Source organism: Platalea leucorodia (assembly GCF_965183815.1).
Source record: "Platalea leucorodia genome assembly, chromosome: 5".
Taxonomy (NCBI): Eukaryota; Metazoa; Chordata; class Aves; order Pelecaniformes; family Threskiornithidae; genus Platalea; species Platalea leucorodia.
In genome coordinates this window covers 56254110-56275414 of record NC_138827.1, presented here as the reverse complement: position 1 = coordinate 56275414, position 21305 = coordinate 56254110, and the positions used below count along the sequence as shown (strand labels likewise).

The following is a 21305-nucleotide window of genomic DNA, read 5'->3' as shown; positions in this document are numbered from 1 at the left end:
CCAGGAGATCCAGAGCAGAATTCCATACCTGCCGTATAGAAGTGGTTGTATTCAAAGCTGAGGCAGATCACCAAATAAGGGTAATTATGGACACAACCTCTGAGATGGCAAAAGGAAGAGAAGTTCCAGGACAGTGTCTGGGAGCAGCTTGGGAGAGGGTATGATAGAGGATTTGGTTGCACTTTGGCAGTAAAGGAGATTGGGACAATATCCCATGGCCAGCATTTCCTGCTATGTCTCTGTTTGTATTACTTTTATTCCACTTTCGCTTTCTTCTTTCTGCCTAGTCTTGGTATAAAGAAGAAAGAACTACAAAACCATGAATTTCCTACAGCACCCAATCCAGTTTAAAAAAAGTGAGATCATGGTATACCCGTCTATCCTAAGGGTTTGTTTTTTTTTCCTTGACTCCCTATACAAACAAAAAAAACCAAACCAACCTGAGGTGCTGCCTAGTCTGCTGTGGAGCTGCCCACCTGTCCTCTGGGCACCACAGCAGTGCTTCAAAAGCTGCAGTGTTCCATTGATGAGAAACTACATTAGACCCCTTTTTCTTTTTTTTGCTTAGGATAACATTTAAAAAATAAACTAACCTTTATAATTATTTTGTTGACACTTAAGAATTATCTATAGTATTCCATTGTTGTCTTTTTATTTATTTATTTATTTATTTATTTATTTATTTACTTGTTTAACTAACTGCCCGTTGCTAAGCAGAATCCTCAACTGTTAGGCCAGAGCTCTACTTGTTGCAATTCTGTTTTGATTAATTTAGCTGTATTTTGATTTGGTGGTCATGAATTCAGTGATTACAATAGGCAGGATGTCTAGAGTTTTATGTCTAATGTTACCTTAGGCCTTTTTCCCACTGCTACCGCTATTATAAATACAGCTCATAAAAGTTTTTTACTTCTGGGTCTGGCTGTGCCACACAAGAAAAGTCAAAGTTTTTCCATGGTTTCAACAAGGAGTCACCATGTACACAAGTTTCATCAGTGAAAATCACAGTCATCATTTCTATGAATCACTTTTATGAAACTCATTCTAATTCCCATAGCTATGAAGAAATAAATCGTCTTTAGACTGTTCGTCAGCTAAAGTATTTGTGAGGATTCTTTGCAACAGAAATACCACTCCCTGAAGTTTGTGGTACTGGTAAATCATTTGTAGTCATACTTTTCATAATTAAAATCAGCTATTTCACCTTAATTAAGTCTGAAATGTACCACCAGCTGAATTAAAGGGAAATTTTATGAAACAGGCTTCTGAATTAATCTGTTTTTAATAATACAGCAAATGCTTTTCCATTCCCTTACCATCAGGTAACAGAAACTCGGACTGGTCCTCTTGGCTGCAGTAACTATGACAACCTAGATTCTGTCAGCTCTGTTCTGGTTCAGAGTCCTGAAAATAAGATTCAGTTGCAAGGTATGTAGGTGCAATTTCATTAATTTGTTTTGGAACAGGATGACATTTATCATACTATTTGTTTTTCTTTCTTCCACCTCATAAAAGGTCAGTTTCTTAATTTTTTTTTTCTGTGTGCAATAAGCACATTCTAGACAAAGTGAAGGAAATGTCAGTAACTCATGTTGCCTTTGAAATGGAAACAACTTCTGTACACATCAGAAAATAATTTGAATAATGCTGTTAACATTTTACAGCCCTATTTAGCAACTGCTTGCACACCTTTTAAACAGCCCGAATTCACATAGATTCCACCAAGCAGGCAATGACCTTTAGTGTACTCAGCCTGCTTTGCACATACTGAGTAGTAGCTTACATCTCATGCAGTCATCCCACTGAAATAAATGGAGTCACCAGAGGATCAGGATAAAGATTTTGAAAGACTCTAAATAATGAAGAGTCCAAAGACTCCTCTTGGGAATTTTAAGAAAACCTGGAAGGTTAGGCATCTCACTCATTAGAAAAATAATAATAATTATATATTTTTTTTTAAAAAAGGAAAAAAGAGAAATAGAAATAGAAAGGAAACAGAAAAGGAAAATAAAAAGGGAAAGGGAAAGGGAAAGGGAAGGGGAAAGGGAAGGGGAAAGGGAAGGGGAAAGGGAAAGGGAAAAGGAAAGGGAAAGGGAAAGGGAAAGAAAGGAAAAGGAAAAGGAAAAGGAAAAGGAAAAGGAAAAGGAAAAGGAAAAGGAAAAGGAAAAGGAAAAAAAAAGGAAGAAATAAGGCATCATTTCTAATTCATTTTATGTTAATTCCAGTAGATGCATTTCCCAACCTGCATTTACGTACATAAATATTTTTTGAAAGTCACTTGTTAGGATATTAGGCCCTTAATAATTGCTTTTTTCAGTTACACAAATGTAGCATGAACAATTTATCAATATGAAAGCAGACTAAATTATCTTTAATTGATATACTCGTGTATATATCTGTGTATATACAACAAGAGAAGAATACAGTTCTTAAAATTGCAGTTACAGGTAGCTATGAAATTATTTCCAGTTTTAAAAATTTTCCATATTGGTTCATAAATCGTTTGGACATATATTGTGACGTTGTTGCTGATTGTTAATAATGGCTGGCAGGGAAAGATTATCTTCCTGTTTAAAACAACCATGTACTTTTTTTTTTTTCCCTTTCCTTTCTCTCTCTCCAGAATAGGTTAAAAGCCATAAAAACATACAATCTTTTCAGAGACAGTATATATATTTTTAAAAAAGAATTTGTCATTTCCACTGGGATGCAATGAAGTGTTTCCAGAAATAATTTGTGATTTTTAATGTTTTCCAGCATATGCATGATGTTTGTCAGTTAAAATTCAGAAAATAATTTTTGCATCCCTCAGACAGTGGTTTGACGCATGCCATTGGATTGTCATTTTGACAAATATATTGTCAGAACTGCATAAACTATTTCATACTTATCATGGAAGCATTGAACACGACTCAAGTTTGCTTGTCTGGGCTTTCTTTTCCTTTCACAATGTCAAGGCTTTTCACAAGTATACAAGTACGTTGAAAGGTTTACTCAGGTAACAACAGAGTTTTAAAAATTTTGACATGAGGTAGAAGAAAGCACAGACAGACCTGGTTTTAGCAATTGTGATATGGCTTTCAACTGGGAAGGGTTATGAAATTACTGTTACAGCTATCATTTTTATGTGCCTAAAAATAAGGGATAAATCTCTATGAAATTGTCCGAGTGCCTATGTAGAAGAAACCTACATCACAAATAACCAATCCATATGCTGACAAATTACTTGGCCCACAAATAAGCTCCACTGGTTCCAGAGATATTATTTTTCCACAGAAAATAACAACAAATAATAAATATAAATAAAAAATAAAATAATAAATAAATATAATAAAAAATAAATAATAAATAAATAATAAATATTTATAAATAATAAATAAATAAATAAATAATAAATATAATAAAAAATAAATAATAAATATAAATAAAACTTACAATGTACCTTGCAGTGGCTTTTTGTTTGGTTGATTACTAATGTAGCTAGAGTGACTGATCGTTAAAATGCTTCTATATAAAATACTCATTCCCATCATTGGGATTATGTAAGCAATGGTCAAAAATTTCAGATGAGTAAGTCTAAATATCTGGTCACAAATATTTTGAATTTTTGATTCACCTGCTCTGTGGTTCTGATACCTCAATGTGATATGCTTCTGCAAGGCCATGCATGGCATGCCATAGCAGGGTAAAGGGTGAAAACACCTTGCAAAGGGATTTGTGACATATCAGGAGTTTTTTTAAACACTATGGGAGCTAGACTTTGCACCCTTTCTCCATGCTAAACCTTTAGTAGACTTAAGAATGAATTTTCTTTCTCAAGGTTTTATAGACCTACCCATCACATCCAATTGACTGTCCCTTAGCAGTTAAATACCGATGTTATAAGAAATGAAATATCAGCCAAATTTTATTTTTCTAAGATTTCGTCCAACCCAATTTTTCCCATTTTTCTTAGTTTGCCTCTACAGGATCATGAAGAGATAACTAGAGTTATTTAGACAAGATATATCTTCTTGTGTCAAAGGCAACATGGAAAACAAGTCCAATACAGAATGGAAATGTTTACCTTCACACCTTTTTTTCTGATTATACTGTCTCTTTACTCTGACTTTCAGGGCTGCTTTCCCTTCATCAGCACTCTCAAAATTTGCATTAGCTGCTAGTACCAAGATTCTAATTCAGCCACATGCTTCCCTACTGCAAGGTTCTTACTACTGAGGCTGTTCATTCAACAATTCTTTACAAGGAGAAGCTGATGTAATCCTTTCTTTCTGTTTTTGACAACCCCCCTAGAAATAAATTTCACCAGTAAATGTTCTATCTGAGGAACACAGGTTACTAGTTAGTGGAATGGATGTTCCATACTGAGAGGGAAATATGAGGAATATATCTGAAATTATTTCTTAAGAAAGGAAATATATTACATAGTGCAAATGCTAGACAGATGTGTAAATTGTCCTAAAAAAGCCATATATTTTCCTTTTTCATAATTTGTTTGTTTGTTTGTTTGTTTGTTACATAGGTTGGGGAAGCTGCTTGGCTCGAGCATTCCTTTGCATTTAATAACATAATACTTATTCTATTTCCTTTAGGTCTTCAGGTCATCCTTCCTGAGTATCTACAAGAACATTTTGTCCAGGCAGCTCTGAGCTATATTGCCTGCAATTCAGAGGGGGAGTTCATCTGCAAGGACAATGACTGCTGGTGTCAGTGTGGTCCCAAATTCCCAGAGTGCAACTGTCCCTATATGGACATTCAAGCCATGGAAGAAAATCTGCTCCGCATAAGTGAGACTTGGAATGCATACAACAGTGAATTTGAAGAATCTGGTGAGATGTTTTATAAAATTTTTGTCTGTTTGGCTGTATCTCACAAAAAGTATTTATATAACAGACTGCATCTGAAGCCTCCAGAATAGTTTGCACATCTGAAGCTAAACATACTTAAATGCATCCTGGATCTGAGTCTTAATCATTATAACATTCTGATAGGAAGTGCTATCTTCACCTCCTGATGATCAGCAGTCTGTGTAATTACATTAGGATTTAGACAGCTATGTTTGAGTATTCATCTGCTATGCTTTGAGGAGGCCAGGGTTGTGAGGACTTGGTCCCTATTGGAGCAAGAAGTTTACTGGAGGGGGCAGAAAGCAGAATAAATGAGGAACAGAGTCAGGTTATACACTTTATATGGGTATTCTGCATTTTTGTTCTGTAATGCAGCTGAAACAGCTGCTTCGTTTCACATCCATTTTTCAGTATTGGGTCAAAGTTTCTTCTGTACTTCCCCTTTATCCTGTCCCTCCAGCGATACGATGAAGCTGACATGGAGATCATAGCCAGCCCTTGATTTACCAAGTAGTTAATCGTTCATCCTGAACTATTGGCAACTTTCTTCTTCATATGATTTCTGTTTAAACTGGACTTATTTATGTTGTCTCTACAACACATTTGTGCCACACTGGTTTTCTTTAAAGTATCGAGATTTGTTTCATAAGTCATTTCACCTGTTGTGATCATCAGAACTTTCAGTCCCATAGAGAATGGGAACCGCAGGTAAAATCTGCTTCTGAACAACTGTTTTTACAACAACTCACTCAGTGAGATCAGTAACATCTGTCTAGCCAGACAGTGGGAAAAGTAAGGAGAGCTCAGCAGACCTGGGAAAAATCACCAAGAAAAAAAAAATGAGGGAGATAAAGAAGAAGCAGAAAAAAGCAAAAAACCAATTTTTAATGAGTTGTGTTGTAGAAAGAGTCAGTAGAAGTGAGGGGGAAGAAGACTATTCAGTGGTCATGGGAAGAGTGTGGGAGAGAAGAAGATATATCAGTACAATAATTAAGTGTGAACAGTACATTGTATACATTAAATTTTTATATTTGTTGTTTTATTGCTAAAGACTGATTTCTCAATTCAAGGTTGAGAATTTCAAAAGAACCTGTATGAGTTAAGATTTCAGTTGTAGTAACTTTTAGTGAGACCTGATGCCTAAACCTGAGTCTGTTTGGAAGATCTCAGGCCCTTTTCCAAACCCCAGTCTCACTCTTAGCACGAGGACACCAGAACTTAAAATATTTCTCGTTGGAGGATCATAGACTTCTATGATTATAAAAGCATGGATTTATGTTTTGGTTTTGTGTACATAAAAATGCATTTTCCCAATGACTATTTTGACACCTTTAAGCGCTTATGGAATCATGCTATCATTTATTACTTTGCAAACTAGGACAAGTATATTGACTCTACAGAAGGGCACAGTTTTGTTTACTATATTTTGTCCTATTTGAATGGGATGTGATACTGTTCAGTGCCTGAAGAATGTCATTTGATGACACCTACTTAATAGCAATTTTAGTTAAGCTGAAAGAGCACACAAAGCTGAATCTGTGGAGGATTTTTATAGAAAGCTGTGTAGGGTCATAAAATTACTTATGAGCTTGAAGAGTTGTCAGCTACACATATAGTCCTATGTTCAGGATTGAGACATGAATGTCAGGGGAAAAATGGGTAAAAGAGTTAAATTCTGTGCTTTTAAAAAAGGCTCTTTAGCTATGCTGTGTGAATCACTAAAATGGCAACTTCACATACATCTGTCATTAGGTAACTGCTCATTGGTGTGATTACTAAAAGCTGTGAAATATAGATTATTAACATCATTAAGACATATGCAACACGCACTCTTTAGCCCTTGAATTATTTAAATAATTTTTAAACTAATAAATATACAAAGAATGACTTTCACATCTCACAGGTAGCTTAGAAAATCTCTGCTTTTAACTTATAAACTGTTTTGCATAAAGATGTTCATGGAATGATGAAATAGGAAACCTTGTACATGTATGGGTCTGTACTTTGCTGAAAAAAAGTCAGCCTATGAACTTTTGATAGATAGCTTAGTCATTACCCATTCAACTTCCCTATATAAATCATACATTACCATTTGAACAGCTTTTAACAGACCATTACTGTCACACATGGTCTGTAAACATTTCTAGCCGCAGTGTTTATTGAGACATATTCTGAAAAATTTAGAGCTTGTGTAACATTTAAACTATGAAAAACACTATTAACAAATATCAGCATGATCTGAGTCACGTTAATAGCATGTTCTGAGAATAAAAGTGACCCTTATTAAACAAAACTAATGTTTTAAATCGATATTTTATAACTTTGATGGAGGATATATATCCTTCAGTCTTTGCCTAAATCGGTGGAAGTCAGCTTTTGAGATCAGAGGGTTTTGTTTTATTCTAATCAGTTTATAATAAAAATAAATTAGCTACAAAAGAGTAGGGTGAAAGAAGACCAGATTATTTAGTAATTCAGAGTCTGAGTAGACAAGGGACAGGATAACCCAGAGCACTAACTACTGGCCTATATAGTCTACTACTAACTGCAGATGAATGAATGTATGAATGAATTCCATTCTTTGACACTGTGAACTCCAGATTCAAGTAAAGTTAAATACAAGTGTATTAATTTTCTAACTTTTCTGCCTTCCAAACCCTTCTTTACCTTACATATAACAAAACAGTCCTCTGAATCCAGAAAGAAATTTTGTCCCCTAATACAGACGTGTAAAACTTACTGGGTTCACTTGAGGTCATGCATATTATCTGTGGACAGAATTTAGCCTAAAGAGGAAGAAGTAAATATTCTATTTAAGACATTTTGTTTACTGTCAGTGTTATCTCTCCTTCTGTCTGTTCAAGATAAAACAACTGAGGAACAGATTTTTTAAAAGAAAAAAATGGCAGTTCTTCAGTGCCTAAATCCCATTTGAAATCAATGGGTAGCTAAATTTACTTTGTGTCTTTGAAACTCTCCATCTGAATTTCCAGAAATAAAGAAAAGAAAAAAAAAAAAAAAGCAACAGGACTGTTTTCTGTACAGCCTACTGCTCTCTTCCAAGTTAGGCAGCTTACATTATTGTTTTACCTTTTATATCATGAGATGTGAAAGTAAAATGTGTGTACCTAGTTAAAAGTCAAAGGTCCTGAACACTACAATTGCAACTGCAAAAAGGTAATAATTTAGTATGACCACTCTGTGCATATGTGTCCAACTGCAATGAGTAATCATGTTAGATGAATGTAATGTTGGGTGAAATGAAAGCATGTACCACATCAGGAGCGTCATGAAGTTCAACAAGGAGAATTCCAAAGTCCTGCACCTGGAGAATCCTGCACCAGGCACCAGGACATGCTGGGGGCCACCCAGCTGGAAAGCAGCTTGGCAGAAAAAGACCTGGGGGTGCTCGTGGACACCAAGTTGACCACTAGCCAGCAACATGCCCTTGCAGCAAAGAAGGCTGATGATATTCTGGGCTACATTACATCTAGGCTCTTTTCAGTGGTGCCCAGTGACAGGACCAGAGGCAATGGGCACAAACTGAAACACAAGAAGTTCCCTCTGAACATCAGGAAACACTTTTTACTGTGAGGGTGAGTGAGCACTGGCTCAGTTTGCCCAGAGAGGTTGTGGAGTCTTCCTCCTTGGAGATATTCAAAAGCTGACTGGCCATGGTCCTGGGCAACCAGGTCTAGGTGGCCCTGCTTGAGCAGGGGTTTGGAGCAGAGGTCCTTTCCTTCCTCAACTATTCTGTTACTCTGTGCTCAAAGAATTTTCCTGGTTTTCGTATAGGAGGACACTGCTTTGCAATTTGGGTTTACTGGTAGTGACAATTCTCTTTTGAGCAACTATATTACAGATTAGATGAACAAACATATTCCAATTCAGAATGTGTCATTCATCGTTATGTGCAGATTTCATTTCTCTCAGGCTCTTCTGTCTCCTTTTAACTACTTGAATCTCATTTTGGAGGACATGGAGCTGTATGTTATTTATCTCTCAGTAAATTTGGCTGCCTTTTTCATCTCTCTAGCTGCCTTCCAGCAATACATACCTGATCACTATTAGCTCAATGAGCTTCATATAACCTCTTTATATCAGGGTATGTACTAAGTTCCCAAAGAAATTACAAGAGCTACTTTAAATTGTTTACTCTGAACCATCTGCTTATTCTTTGTCATATCTTGTGGCCTCCAGACTCAGCTATTACCCTTGCAAATAGATTTGACTTGTGTGCTTAAATGTTCAGCGTCAGCTTAAATAGATCAGAGCCAGAGCCACCTAGGACCTTGAAGAACTTGGCCCACTGAACACAAAAACTGTTATGATACCAAACATATGGCTTCACAGGTGTAATTTAACATCAAGAGTAATCCTGTAAATATTTTGAAATTTATCCTTCTACAGCTTTAAAAGACACACTTCTCTTCTCAAAATGTAGAGTCTGATTTTTTCCGTCACTTCTGTATCTGCTTTATAGAGGTATTTCAAAAGGTAAATTTCAGTATCACAGGAAGTGCAAGTGGTATAAGTATAGCCAAAGTAAATTGATATTAACTTTCACATTCATATTTGCTGAAACTATTTTTTATTGTTCATCCGTCTTCCATCATTGCTTTGATTGCAAAATACTAGCTGAAGTGAATTGCTGTTGCAAGATATTTCTTCTTAAACCCCTGGATTCATTGGATTTGGTCTTCCTGTCTAATGTATTTTATAATTCCCTAATAACTCCAGGATGTCTTGCTATTGAGTATTGGTTACCCTTTACATGTACTGACTTAAAATCATCTGAATAATCTGCAGTTTTGAAAGGTTCATATAAAAATTAGATCCGAATCCTCAGTTAATGTATACATAGAAAATTACCAAAATTTTCTTGTTTGCATCAGCATAGATTGCTTTTGAGACTTTAGAGTCCTGCTTCCTCACTTCAATTATATTTTTCCATTTCTTTATAATGATTGAATTAATGATATTCCCAAAATCCCTTGTATAAAAGAATTGGATTTAAAGGGTTGAAGAAAGCAGGTTCTAATAAAGGAGATGATAAGCTTTTTACTGAATTAAATATCAGTAATTCTGAAGATGAGGAAGTTCAGGCATCCCATTCTTTTTTGGGGGGTAGCATTTGAATCTTATATAATTACTTTTATGTAAAACCTACAGAAAGTAATAGGAGAGATCATCACCATTGCATAATCTTCAGTGAGATTTAGAGAATTATCCATTTAATAGTGCCATGAGTTTATATCTCCATCGTCAAAATTGCAAAATGTCATAGTAGTGGAAAACCACCATATTTTGATGATATACTTTCAGAACTGTCTCCCTTCTCCTTCAGTTCATATTTTCCATAAGAAATATAAGCATACTGTAAAATGCCAACTTTGAAACAAGAAAGGCTCTTTCCACTAAGCACACCTACTTCCCAGATCTGCAAATCTGTTTTATTAGAACGAAGCACAACAGAAGCCCAAAGCTGGTTTTAGAAAAAGTGAAGAATTAGTGTTTTCTCACTCTTGAATTTAATCTAGACCTTAATCAATTGAAACTCATATGCAAACTTGACCAATATTTTTACTAGTGAATACAACTAAAAGACAGAATATATTTCAATTCACACTTTGCATTTTGGGATTGGTGGTAGTCTTGCTGTATAGACATCTGAGTCTGAGTCATGACTTCTCAAAAGATTGACCAACCATTTGTGGTCACACTACATGTCTTTATAAAATAACACTGTGTGCTGTCTCCAAGCTTCAAAATTGTTCTACTGTCTCTTGTGAAGTATGAAGATCCCTGTTCCCACAGTGAAGGTGGTTTCTAATACCCAGGCTGCAAACCGTGGTAAAACACAGTATAATCATGACTAGAAATTACAATTGGCACTGACGTGGAAGTGCAGATGCTCAGGGGAGAATTCTTTACATCCTCTGCTAGCCTTATGAATTTGCTACAGATGGGCAGCATTGCCTTTATGATTATTGAGGCTGTAAAGAAGCTGTAAAGGAGGAATTCTAAGATTGTTCCAAAGTCACAGACTGGGTATAATGGTCACGCAGTCAGTTATTACATACATCCATAGCAAGTGATCATATTTGATATCAAAATCTACACAAATCTCTTAGCATTTCTCAGGAAAGAGAATTTTAAAGTTATTATTCTTGCATGTAGAGACTCTTAGGTGCTGAGCACATCATAGTAATATATCTGTTGAGTTTTTTCTTTCAGTCAGTTTGAATAACAATTAAAAATATCAGTCATAGCCAGAGTAATCATCAGATCTATTTAATTTGCTAAAAAAAAATTATGCTTAAATAAAACAGACACAAAACCAGTCAGTTAAACAAAATGTAAAGTTAAATCTTTAACTTAGATTTAAATAGATTAAATTTAAAGTTAAAATAAAAATAAATTATGTAAGTAAATTTAAATAGATTGTCCAGTGCTGAAGACAGAAATCTCAGATGTCTGGTTGACAGAATGCATTATGATGGGAATCAATAACAAATCCAAATCTTCAAGATCAAATGTGAATCATAGCATAAAACACAGGAAACCCGGGGAAAGAAGTTTGCATCATCAGATAGGTACTAGCTTTTTCATAATTTCAGACATTGTTGTCAGCTGAAGTTGTGGAACCATCTTAATTATGAATTATATTACTATCTCCCAGTAGTGCATTAAGGAATGCAACCAATGTCCCTCATGTGGTTCATTCTTTCTCCTCCATCAGACAAGCATTTTAAAATATTGCTGTGACTATAGTGTGTCAGGTTCTTTCTGATGGATGACTCCAGCAAAACTACAGCAAGTCTGCAATGTTTAATCTAAACAATCCCTCTATTTAGTCAGAAAAATCTAATATAGCTTTGTTTGCCCTCCCAATAAGTCACAGATTTTTGCTATTCCTCTGGCATGAATTCTTTCTAAAAACTGCTTTAGCAAAAGTGGGCACCATGGGATTCCTTTTTATTGCTTCTCACTATCTTCAAATCAAAGTCACCTAGCTGACAAGTAAAAAGGTAATTTTTCCCAGCTGCCAAGCCTGCAGATTGACTACATCATGTAGACATCAACCTGGATTCTAGCTTTCTCCCTTATTACCAGCAGTAATGACAGCCCTAAGGTCTAAACAATGCCCTCAATAACTCTTGTGTAAACTACAATGATGTTGCTTTAAAGATTTTCAGACTGCCTTTTAATCACTATGTAAAAATTTTCTTGGTGTTTGTAGGGTTCCCTATGATCCTTCTAGTACCAGAGGAAAAAAAAAAAAAAAGAAAAAAAAGAGAAACTACGTTCTAAGACAGACATTTTAAAACATAGTTAATGTACTAAATGTCTCATTTACACCTGTTCCAAATTATGAAAAGTGAGTAAAAGGGCAGTAGGTAACTGCAGGTTTAATTTGGAGATGTCAGGTTAAACATAGATATTGCTACACTCTGATGAAAGAAACTTCTTGCAATTATAGGGAAGAAAAGTGCCCAGACTGACTTTCAGACTCTATGTTGAGATTCCAGGTCTTAAATAACATTGCAAGTTGACTAGGTTTGATATGGCATCACAGACAGACTGTAAATTTAGAGTCCCACACTGTCATTTGCAGCGAAGACAGTTTCCACTAGAAGTTCTCTCTTACCACAGTCCAGTGACATATTACTGCTTTTCCAGTTGCTGTGTTTCAATTCAAATGCATGTAGCATAAGCTTAAAAATGTAATCTGGAACTAAAACTGAATACTGGAGGTTTTCTTCAATTTATAAAATCAATAAATTTAACCTTGCTCTCTAATAAGCTTTGTTTTTATTGATTCAGAAGGATGACAGAATGTACTTGTCAAAGGGCCCTTGCAAGTTCATTGTACACAGTACACACACGGTGTGATTGCACAGGTCATTCAGGTAGCACAGTCTGTCTCTCTGTTGACCAGAACAGACTGATTGCGATGAAAAGTGAGTCTCATTTGAAATCTTAATTGAAAGACTCCTTGTGAAAGGTCTGAACAGAGTCACTGGCAGTTGAAGGTGCATTTTAATCACTGAGAATAAAGACTTCAATCGATATGGTTCAAACTATTTGCCCCTGAGCAGTAGAATAGTGGTTTTCTTTAAAATGGTGCTTACAGCTTCATGCTCAAGGCCAAGAAAACTTAGGCCCCTGAGTTCTTCATATAATTATTGTTTTCTCTATTATCTTGCAAGGGTGTTAATTTGCCTCCCAGTAATTAACTTCCCTATGTGGTTATCAGGAAGTTTAATCAATAGCATGAACAGATACACCAACTGTCATTCCTTCTGTGACCAATACGCCCCTCCCTACTACTGCCACCCCTGTGGAGGTGTCACTGTTTTAATAAAATGAACAGGTGGGATGTGCATAATTTCTTCAGAGAGTTAGTGTCTAAATTGTTTGTCTCCTACTTCAAAAATGAAGGTACAGCCAATTAGATCCCGTCAATATAATTGCCCCTGTTCCAAAACTAAAGGCATTATATGAGTCCTGCTAAAGCAGCACCTGGCAAATCAACTTATTAAAGTTTTACATGACATTACATTCTCGGACGCTTTAAACATTGTGATGACACTGTAATAAGAGGAGGAGCAGAAGGCTTGATCTAATATAATTCTACTTATATCCACCATGTACAGGACATAATGTAATTCCCTTCAAAGCTAGTGACAAAAACCCTCATTCTTGGTGGAATTCCAATCTGCCTTGGCAGCTTTGGACTTTCTTTATTAAGAGGGATGTCACTCTGTGGCCTCTCTTTTCTTCTAGGGCAGTGTTGTCTGTTCTGATTCATAGCTTCTTAAATCTTCTCTTGTAACAGCTTAACACTAGTTATTTACTTCAACGTGTTTTCCAAGAACACTTTTCAGTTTCACTCATTTTCTTCCCTGAACTATCCTTCTGTAATACATTACATGTTTATTTACTTTACCCAGTTTTCAAACTGCAGGAGTTACCAGCATGACCAAGAACAAGTAAGGTAACTTTGGGGCAACAGAGGTTATATCTAAATCTATGCATAAGAATTATGTCCTATACATTATGTTCATTTATAGTGCTATAGAAAAATAATAATAGCTAGCAGTAGATAGAAGTTGGAACATCCATGCTACAGGAACACCTGGAAACTGTGTTTGAAATGATCAAAGTGTTTACAAAATCTCCAAAATAACCTATAGATAAATTTCTGAGAATTTTTTCTTGAAAGCTTACAATGAATTCCAAGGGACATTCATTTGAAGGGTAGTGGTACGAATATTTTTAAAAGAGTAATGAACCAAAATCACACCTGAAAGAAAAACTGACAAGATGAAGGGAATGTCCTTCAAATGTTGGGACTTAGAGAGACAGTTGTTGGAGTCTGGCTTTTTAGTTTCTGAAAAGTGAACTTGCTGTCAAGTTCATAGTTAGATTGAGAATAAGAAACAAGTCACTTCTTGATTATAGGAAATGTGAGTCCTTTCAGCTCTCAGCAGAGTCTGGGGAACATTATTATCTGCTGCCTAGTAAAACTTAAGAATTAATCCATGATTTGCAGGATGATATTCTATCTTTACTACCAATTTTGACTCTGCAACTTTTTCATCTTTATCTGGGCACCAAGAGAGTCCCAAGGCTTCTGAAGGGAGTATCTGTGGTTTTCTGTTCCTATAACAGTTTGACATTACTTGCGTTAACTATATATAAAAAAACTTACATATATATATACATGCCTATATGTATAAACATATGTAACATATATGTAAAATCAGTTGTATTGTAATATTTGCATGTTTCCTCAGAAACTATATATTAATGAATGGTCAGAGGATCTCTGTTCCCACCAATTCCACCTTCACCTGCACTGATATTTAGCCCTGTTCTTTCTACCTTGCAGAGCCTAGGGTTTAGAGGGGCTATCCCTGCAGCATTCCTCACTTCAAAAAAGAAAGCCAACAGAAAAAACCCACAAACCTACCCCACTGCAAGAATCATAAAAATTTGCTTCCCCTGAGGCTTACAAAGCATCTAGATTGTACCAGTTCAACTAGCCTGTCCAATATTGTGTTGTGCTTCCCTCCTTCATATGCAGTCCATATCTTCCAGAGCACATTCCTTCCTTCTCTTTGTCCTTCAAAAAGTTTAAAGGACAGTTCATTTGCTTTGTAGAAGCAAATGTTTTAATTATAGGGAGAGATGAATGATTTAGCCTAAATGGAGTGGAGGGGGAGAAAGAAAATTCAGCTTTACTGTCTTTTCTGTGAAGAAATAAGGTTGTTTCAAGCTGCAATCTTATGCTTCCTTGAATTGGATTATTTTCAAATATATATTTCTTGGAACACAGCTGCTACTTCTTTCACAAATTAAGTAATTCATCATGAACAACTGAAATTCATTGCAACATAAAACCAAATATTTGTTCATTTTAGTATTTTGTTTTCTCCAGGCTTTTGAATCATGGTGGGATATTTTAACAAACATGTATCTTTTATAAATCTCTTTAATAATATCTACACCATATTGAGCAGCACTTTATTGAACAGCAACTGTATCCAACCATTTGAAATGTAGGTCCTATTGCTTTTTATTCTCTCAGACTACCAGTTTTGTGGTTTGAGGTTTCAATTTACAGCTGACACTGGTATTTGACGTGCTGTCATATTTATTGCCCTGACTACTGTTAAAAGCATTGTTATGGGAAAGGAATGATAATATCATGGTCACATTGTTAGAGTAGAAGGTTTTTCACATAGAGTACAGTTGTGTAAAAAGTGTGATAAACTGTTGAGGATTATGAGATCTTTCCTACCAGAACTCTTGCTCCTCACACTAATTGCACCTACCATGGAGGACTCCAAGGAGGATGCAGTTGACTGGAGCCATAAGCAAATTTATTATTATTATTTGTAATACATGGCAACAATTAAATTTGGGGTCTATTGTGCTAACTGCCTTATATATAATAAGAGATAGGCTCTTCTTTGAAGACCTTGCAGTCTTAACAGAAAAGACAGTTCAAGTGTAGCAGAGATAAAGATTTATCTACAAAATATTACAAAATATTACAAAATATTGAGGCAGCTGTTTTGAAAAAAAGGAATAATCTTTCAATAATTGCAAAATGGTGGTTTTTTGACAGAATACAGTAAAGCACTTTGACCTTCATTTTGAAATGATTATTCATTTTTTCATTTCTTACTTTATAACTTTTATGTTATAAAACAAAATTAAAGGTTGACATAAAAATGTAAAATTTCTGTTATGTCAAGGTGAAGTATTTTGACCGATTCAAAGCCAAGTAAAGCAAGATAACCTTGCAATTTTCCTTTCGGAGGATTTCAGAGAAATTAGAAGCATTTGGAGAATTTTAGAGATTTTCAAAAAATTTAGGTTGCATTCTAATTTTGGAATACTAAAAACCCTTTCACAAAAGGTTTTTCTATGCTCTACACAGTTCTGCTTAAGAACCTTCTTTGTTGTGAAATGAATAGCTTTAGCAGCTTTCCTTAGCTTTTGTGTGAAATTAATTGGTAGTCGTCTTTCCAGCTTCTAACCTATAACAAAAATAAACCAGGATTTATATTAGGCTTATTTACAGCATCAGCAGATAAGGTCAACACTGAAATAGGTACAGAGGTTAAGCAAATCGGCAGAGCAGGGTTAGATGGTTTGCTTTGCTGCTTTGTGTCATCTTTTCTGTAGGTAAATAGATTGATGGAGTTACTAAAGATATTTCCTTAGTGTTTTTCAATTAAAGCTTTTGGTCTGAATATTTCTTGTTGGTTCTGGCTGTTGCTCATTTTCCTTATGCAATAGTATCTGTTTATTTTGGCTTGCTATTAGAATGAATTGTGCCAAAGGAAGGCTGGAGTCATATTAAAACCAGCTGTAGACAAATGATTAGCATAGACAAGGAAAAAGATTATTTTGAAAAAAACCCCACACCCGAACACACACGAACTAAAATTGCAGCTGAAATTTCTCATTTAATGTAAAGTTTCAAGTTCCTTAAGTAGTCTTTCCTCTGACAGGCAGGAATCTGGAAAGGCATTATTACAGGCACCTCCCTTTGGAAAAATCATCTCATGAGTCACTCCTCAGAGAGGGAATAGTACTCCCTCTGCAAAGCACTGGAGAAGATGAAAAAAAGAGATAGGATCTTCACAAAGACCCTGCAGAGCCAAGCATCTGAACCCTCAGCTGCACATGATGGACAGCCAGAGTCTGTACTCCATCAAGTGGCAAATGCAGACTGTCAAGATGGGGGAACAGGAGACTTGTGACTTCTGGCATCAGCAAGATGGCTTCTTTTCCGCCTGTAGATCTGCAACTGCAGAATAGGTTCGGTGTCCTGGGGAGCCATTAGAGACAGCCAAGCCTGACCCACATGCAGGCACTAAAAAGCAGTGAGTAACGGCATTTGAAGATGGAGGTTCCCCTCTGCTGACCTGACTTGCTCTCTGGGAGCATTTTCTGGGGACTTTGATCTGGGAAGTTGAGGAGAGACTGCTGAGACTCATTTGGCTCATCTTAGACTATTATCCCCTGCTGCTCATCCGTGTGAGCACCAACAATACTGCCAGAGGAGAGCTGGAGTGTATCAGGAGTGACTACATGGCTCAGGCCCATGTGGTGTCTTCTTGGTCCTACTAAGTAAAGGGAAAATCTTTCTTAGGAATACATAGTACAGGCTGACAGTAGCAAGAGTAAAGACAAAACACGGCAAATGGAAATCTACCTCGAGTATACCTACTCAAAAGCACTTGACCTGTGAAATGAGTAGAATGAACCAGAACTCTGCATGAGGTCGCAGAGGTCCAATATTGTTAGGATAGCAGAGACAGGGTGGGGCAGCTTGCCTGACTGTGATACTGTGAAGTATGGATACAAGTTCATCAGGAAAGACAGGCAGGGATGATGATGAGGGTAGCTGCCCTCTGTGTTAATGAGTGGCTCAGATGTGTGGACCTCTACTATAGGATGGACAACAGCTGGGTAACAGCTTGTGGGTCAGGGTCAGAGAGGCCAGCAAGCGTGACATTATAGTGGGAGTGTGTTACAGACCACCCAGTCAATGTGAGGAAGTGGATGAAGTCTTCCTGAAGCAACTCAAGGATACATCTGGATCACAGACCCTGCTTCTTGTGGGGAACTTTAACCTCCCTGACATCTGCTGAAAAGCTAACACTGTGGGACATAAGCAGTCAAGGAGGTTTTTGGAGGGTGTCAGGAATAACATCTTGTTACAGATACTGGATGGATCAACAGGAGGGACACAGAGCTGGACTGGCTGTTCCCTAACAAGGAAGTGCTGTTTGGGGATGGGATAATCAATGGCAATGTCAGCTGTAGAGGACATGAAATAGTGGTGTTCAGGATCTGGAAAGGAGTGGGCAAGGAGAGCCGCAGAAGGTAGGTCTGGGCTTTACAAAAGCAGTCTTCACCTAATTCTAGGAACTGGTAGGTGGTATGCCCTCTGAGGCACCTCTGAAGAAAATGGAGCTCTGGAAAGCTGCCCAGGTTTTAAGGACAGCATCCTCTGAGCATAAGAACCGTCCATCCTGATACTCAGGAAAATACATAGATATACTGGGGAACCAGCTTTGCTAAATGAGGAACTCATGACAGAGTTCCAAAGCAAAAAGGCAGCATACAGGAGGTGCAAACAGGGACAGGCTACCAAGGAAAAATTCAGAAACATTTAGAGATGGTGATAGGAAAACCTAGAACCAGTGCTTGCAAGGGATGCCAAGAGCAACAAGAAAAGCTTCTATAGTTGCCTTAGTCGTAGAAGATTGAACAAGGAAATGTGAGCCTGCTGCTGAATAGGTTGAGTGGTTTAGTGATTTATTTGTTTCATCATAAACAAATAAAGCAGAGGTACGCAATGCCTTCTTTGCCCTCAGTCTTTACCAGCAAATATCCCAGGTCCTTGAGCTTAGTAAGGGGATTCAAGGGGGATTCAGCAGTGAGTAATGGTGGAATCAAAGGTTATTTGAGAGATCTTAACCCATGATAGTCCATGGGATTCAAAAGACTGCATCTGTAGGTTTTAAAGGAGCTGGATGACATCCCTGTAAAGCCTCTCTCTCTGTTAGTTTGGAAAGATCATGGAGCCCAGGGAAGATCCCTGATGACTGGAGAAAGGTAAATCTTATGCCAAGCATCAAAAAAGTCTGAAAGGATAACCTAGGGAACTACTGACTGAACAGCTTCATTTTGGTCCCTGGAAAAATTATGGACTGAGTCCTCCTGAACTGCATTTCTGGAGACGTATTGGGCTTATGTGGCAAGATTTTGGTAGTGGTGGGGCTGTAGCAGTGGCCTGTTTTGAGAATACACCGGGCACTGCCCCTGTGTTGGACAGAGCCAGTGCCAGCCAGCTCCAAAACAGACCAACCACTGTCCAAAGCTGAGCCTGTCAGTGACACTGGTGGCACCTCTGTGATAACATATTTAAGAAAGGGTAAAAACCACTGCACAGCAGCTGTGAGAGAGAGGAGGGAGAAAATGTGAGAGAAACAGCCCTGGAGACACCAAGATTGGTGAAGAAGGAGAGGGAGGATGTTCTCCAGGTGCCAGAGCAGAGATTCACCCGCAGCTAGTGGAGAAGACCATGTCGATCACAGTGGAGCAGATATCCACACTGCAGCCCATGGAGGACTCAACTCTGCAGCAGGTGGGGATGCATTGAAGGAAGCTGCAGCCTGCGGAGAGGAGCCCATGCAAGAGCAGATTTTCTGGCAGGACCTGTGGCCTGTGGGGGTCGCATGCTGGAACAGTGTGTTCTTGAAGGACTATACTCTGTGGAAAGGACCCATGTTGGAGCAGCTCGTGAAGGACTGTATCCTGTGGGAGGGACCTACGTTGGAGTAGAGGAAAAGCATGAGGAGGAAGGAGTGGTAGAGATGAAGTCTTATGAACTGACTGTAACCCCCATTCTCCATCCCCCTGCACTGTTCATGGTGGAGAGGATATAGAAGAGTTCACAATGTAAGGAGTGAAGTTGAGCCTTGAAAGAAGGAAGGGCTGGGGGGAAGGTGTTTATAGTTTTGTCTTTTTTTTTTTCTCAGTATCCTGCTCTATTTTTAATTGGCAATAAATTAATCTTCCCCAAGTTTTGCCCATGTCAGTAACTGGTAAGCGATCTCCCTGTCTTTATGTCAACCCATGAGATTTTTCATCTTCTCACCCTGTCCTGTTCAGGAGGGGGAGTGACGGAGCAGCTGGGTGGGCATCTGGCAGCCAGCCAAGGTTAAGCTAGCACATGGGACATGAGGGAGAAGATGGTGACTGGGTAAATCATGTCTGACCCACCTCATTTTCTCTATGATAAAATGCTGATTTATGGATGAGGGGAGAGCAATGGTTGCCATTTACCTCAATTTTAGTAAGACTCTAGACATGGAATCTGGCCATGCAACTGGATTTTTACCCATCTATTTGTCTTTCCATCCAGACCACTTTATCTTAACTTGGATACCAGAATATTGTGGGAGACAGAGTGTAGGGTTAGTGGGTCACATATCCTACCTGAAGACCAGTGGCAAGTGGAATACAGCAAGGGTCTGTTCCAGGACTTGCTCTGTTTACCTTCTTTAGCAATGACCTGGAGAGGGCAGTGAAGTGCACTCTCATCAAGTTTGCAGATGATACCAATTTGAGGGAGGGGGATGGGAACCAGGTGATATGCTCAAGAACAGGGCTGCCATCCAGGAGGACCTGGACAGGCTGTTGGAATGGGACAACAGGAACTTGATGAAGTTCAAGAAGGACAAATGCAAAGCCTTGCCCTGGGCAGGCAAAGTCCCAGCAGCGATCTACCTGGCCAGGAGTAGCTCTGCAGGAAAGTTCCTGGGGCCTGTTGGCAGCAAGTGGAGAGGAGCACATAATGGCCTGACAGCATGAAGGGCAGCAGCATCCTGGGTGGTACGAACAGGAGCATGACCAGGAGATCAAGGAGGGGATTAGCCTCAGTACTTTTTAGACCACATTCAGATACTGCATCCAGTTTTGGGCTCCACAGGACAGGAAATGCATTGGCAATCTGGAATGTGGTCAGTGATGTCCCCAGAGTGGCTGGGGCCGGAGCACCTACCCTGGGAGAAGAGGCCACAGGAGGAGGGTTTTGTCAGCCTTGGGCATGGAGGCTTCGAGGGACTCAAAGCAACCACCTTGTCCTCAGGGAGGGGATCAAGAAGAAAGAGCCAGGCTCTGTATGGTGAGAGACAACAAGCATAAACTGAAACAAAGAGAGCTTCAGACTGAAGATATGGAGAAACATTTTCTCCATGCGGGCAGTTGAGTCTTGGTTGCCCAGAGAGGTTCTTCTATCTCCATCCACAGCAGTTTCCAAGACCCAACTGGACCAAACCCTGAGCAACCTGGTCTGATGTCAGAGATTACCTGCTTGGAGCAAGAGATTGGACTAGACACCACCTAAGGTCACATTTATAA

General features: G+C 38.0%; 1 protein-coding gene across 2 annotated transcripts in view; it reads left to right on the top strand.

Moving 5' to 3' along the window:
* BRINP3 (BMP/retinoic acid inducible neural specific 3) overlaps positions 1-21305 on the top strand; it is a gene marked incomplete at both ends in the record, with an annotated part of 205626 nt that overhangs the window by 140582 nt on the left and 43739 nt on the right. For both annotated transcript variants that reach the window (XM_082314485.1, XM_082314486.1), the window contains 2 exons: positions 1323-1428; positions 4593-4829. In XM_082314485.1, coding sequence (XP_082170611.1) covers positions 1323-1428; positions 4593-4829 — 343 coding nt within the window. The remainder of the gene's footprint in view (positions 1-1322; positions 1429-4592; positions 4830-21305) is intronic.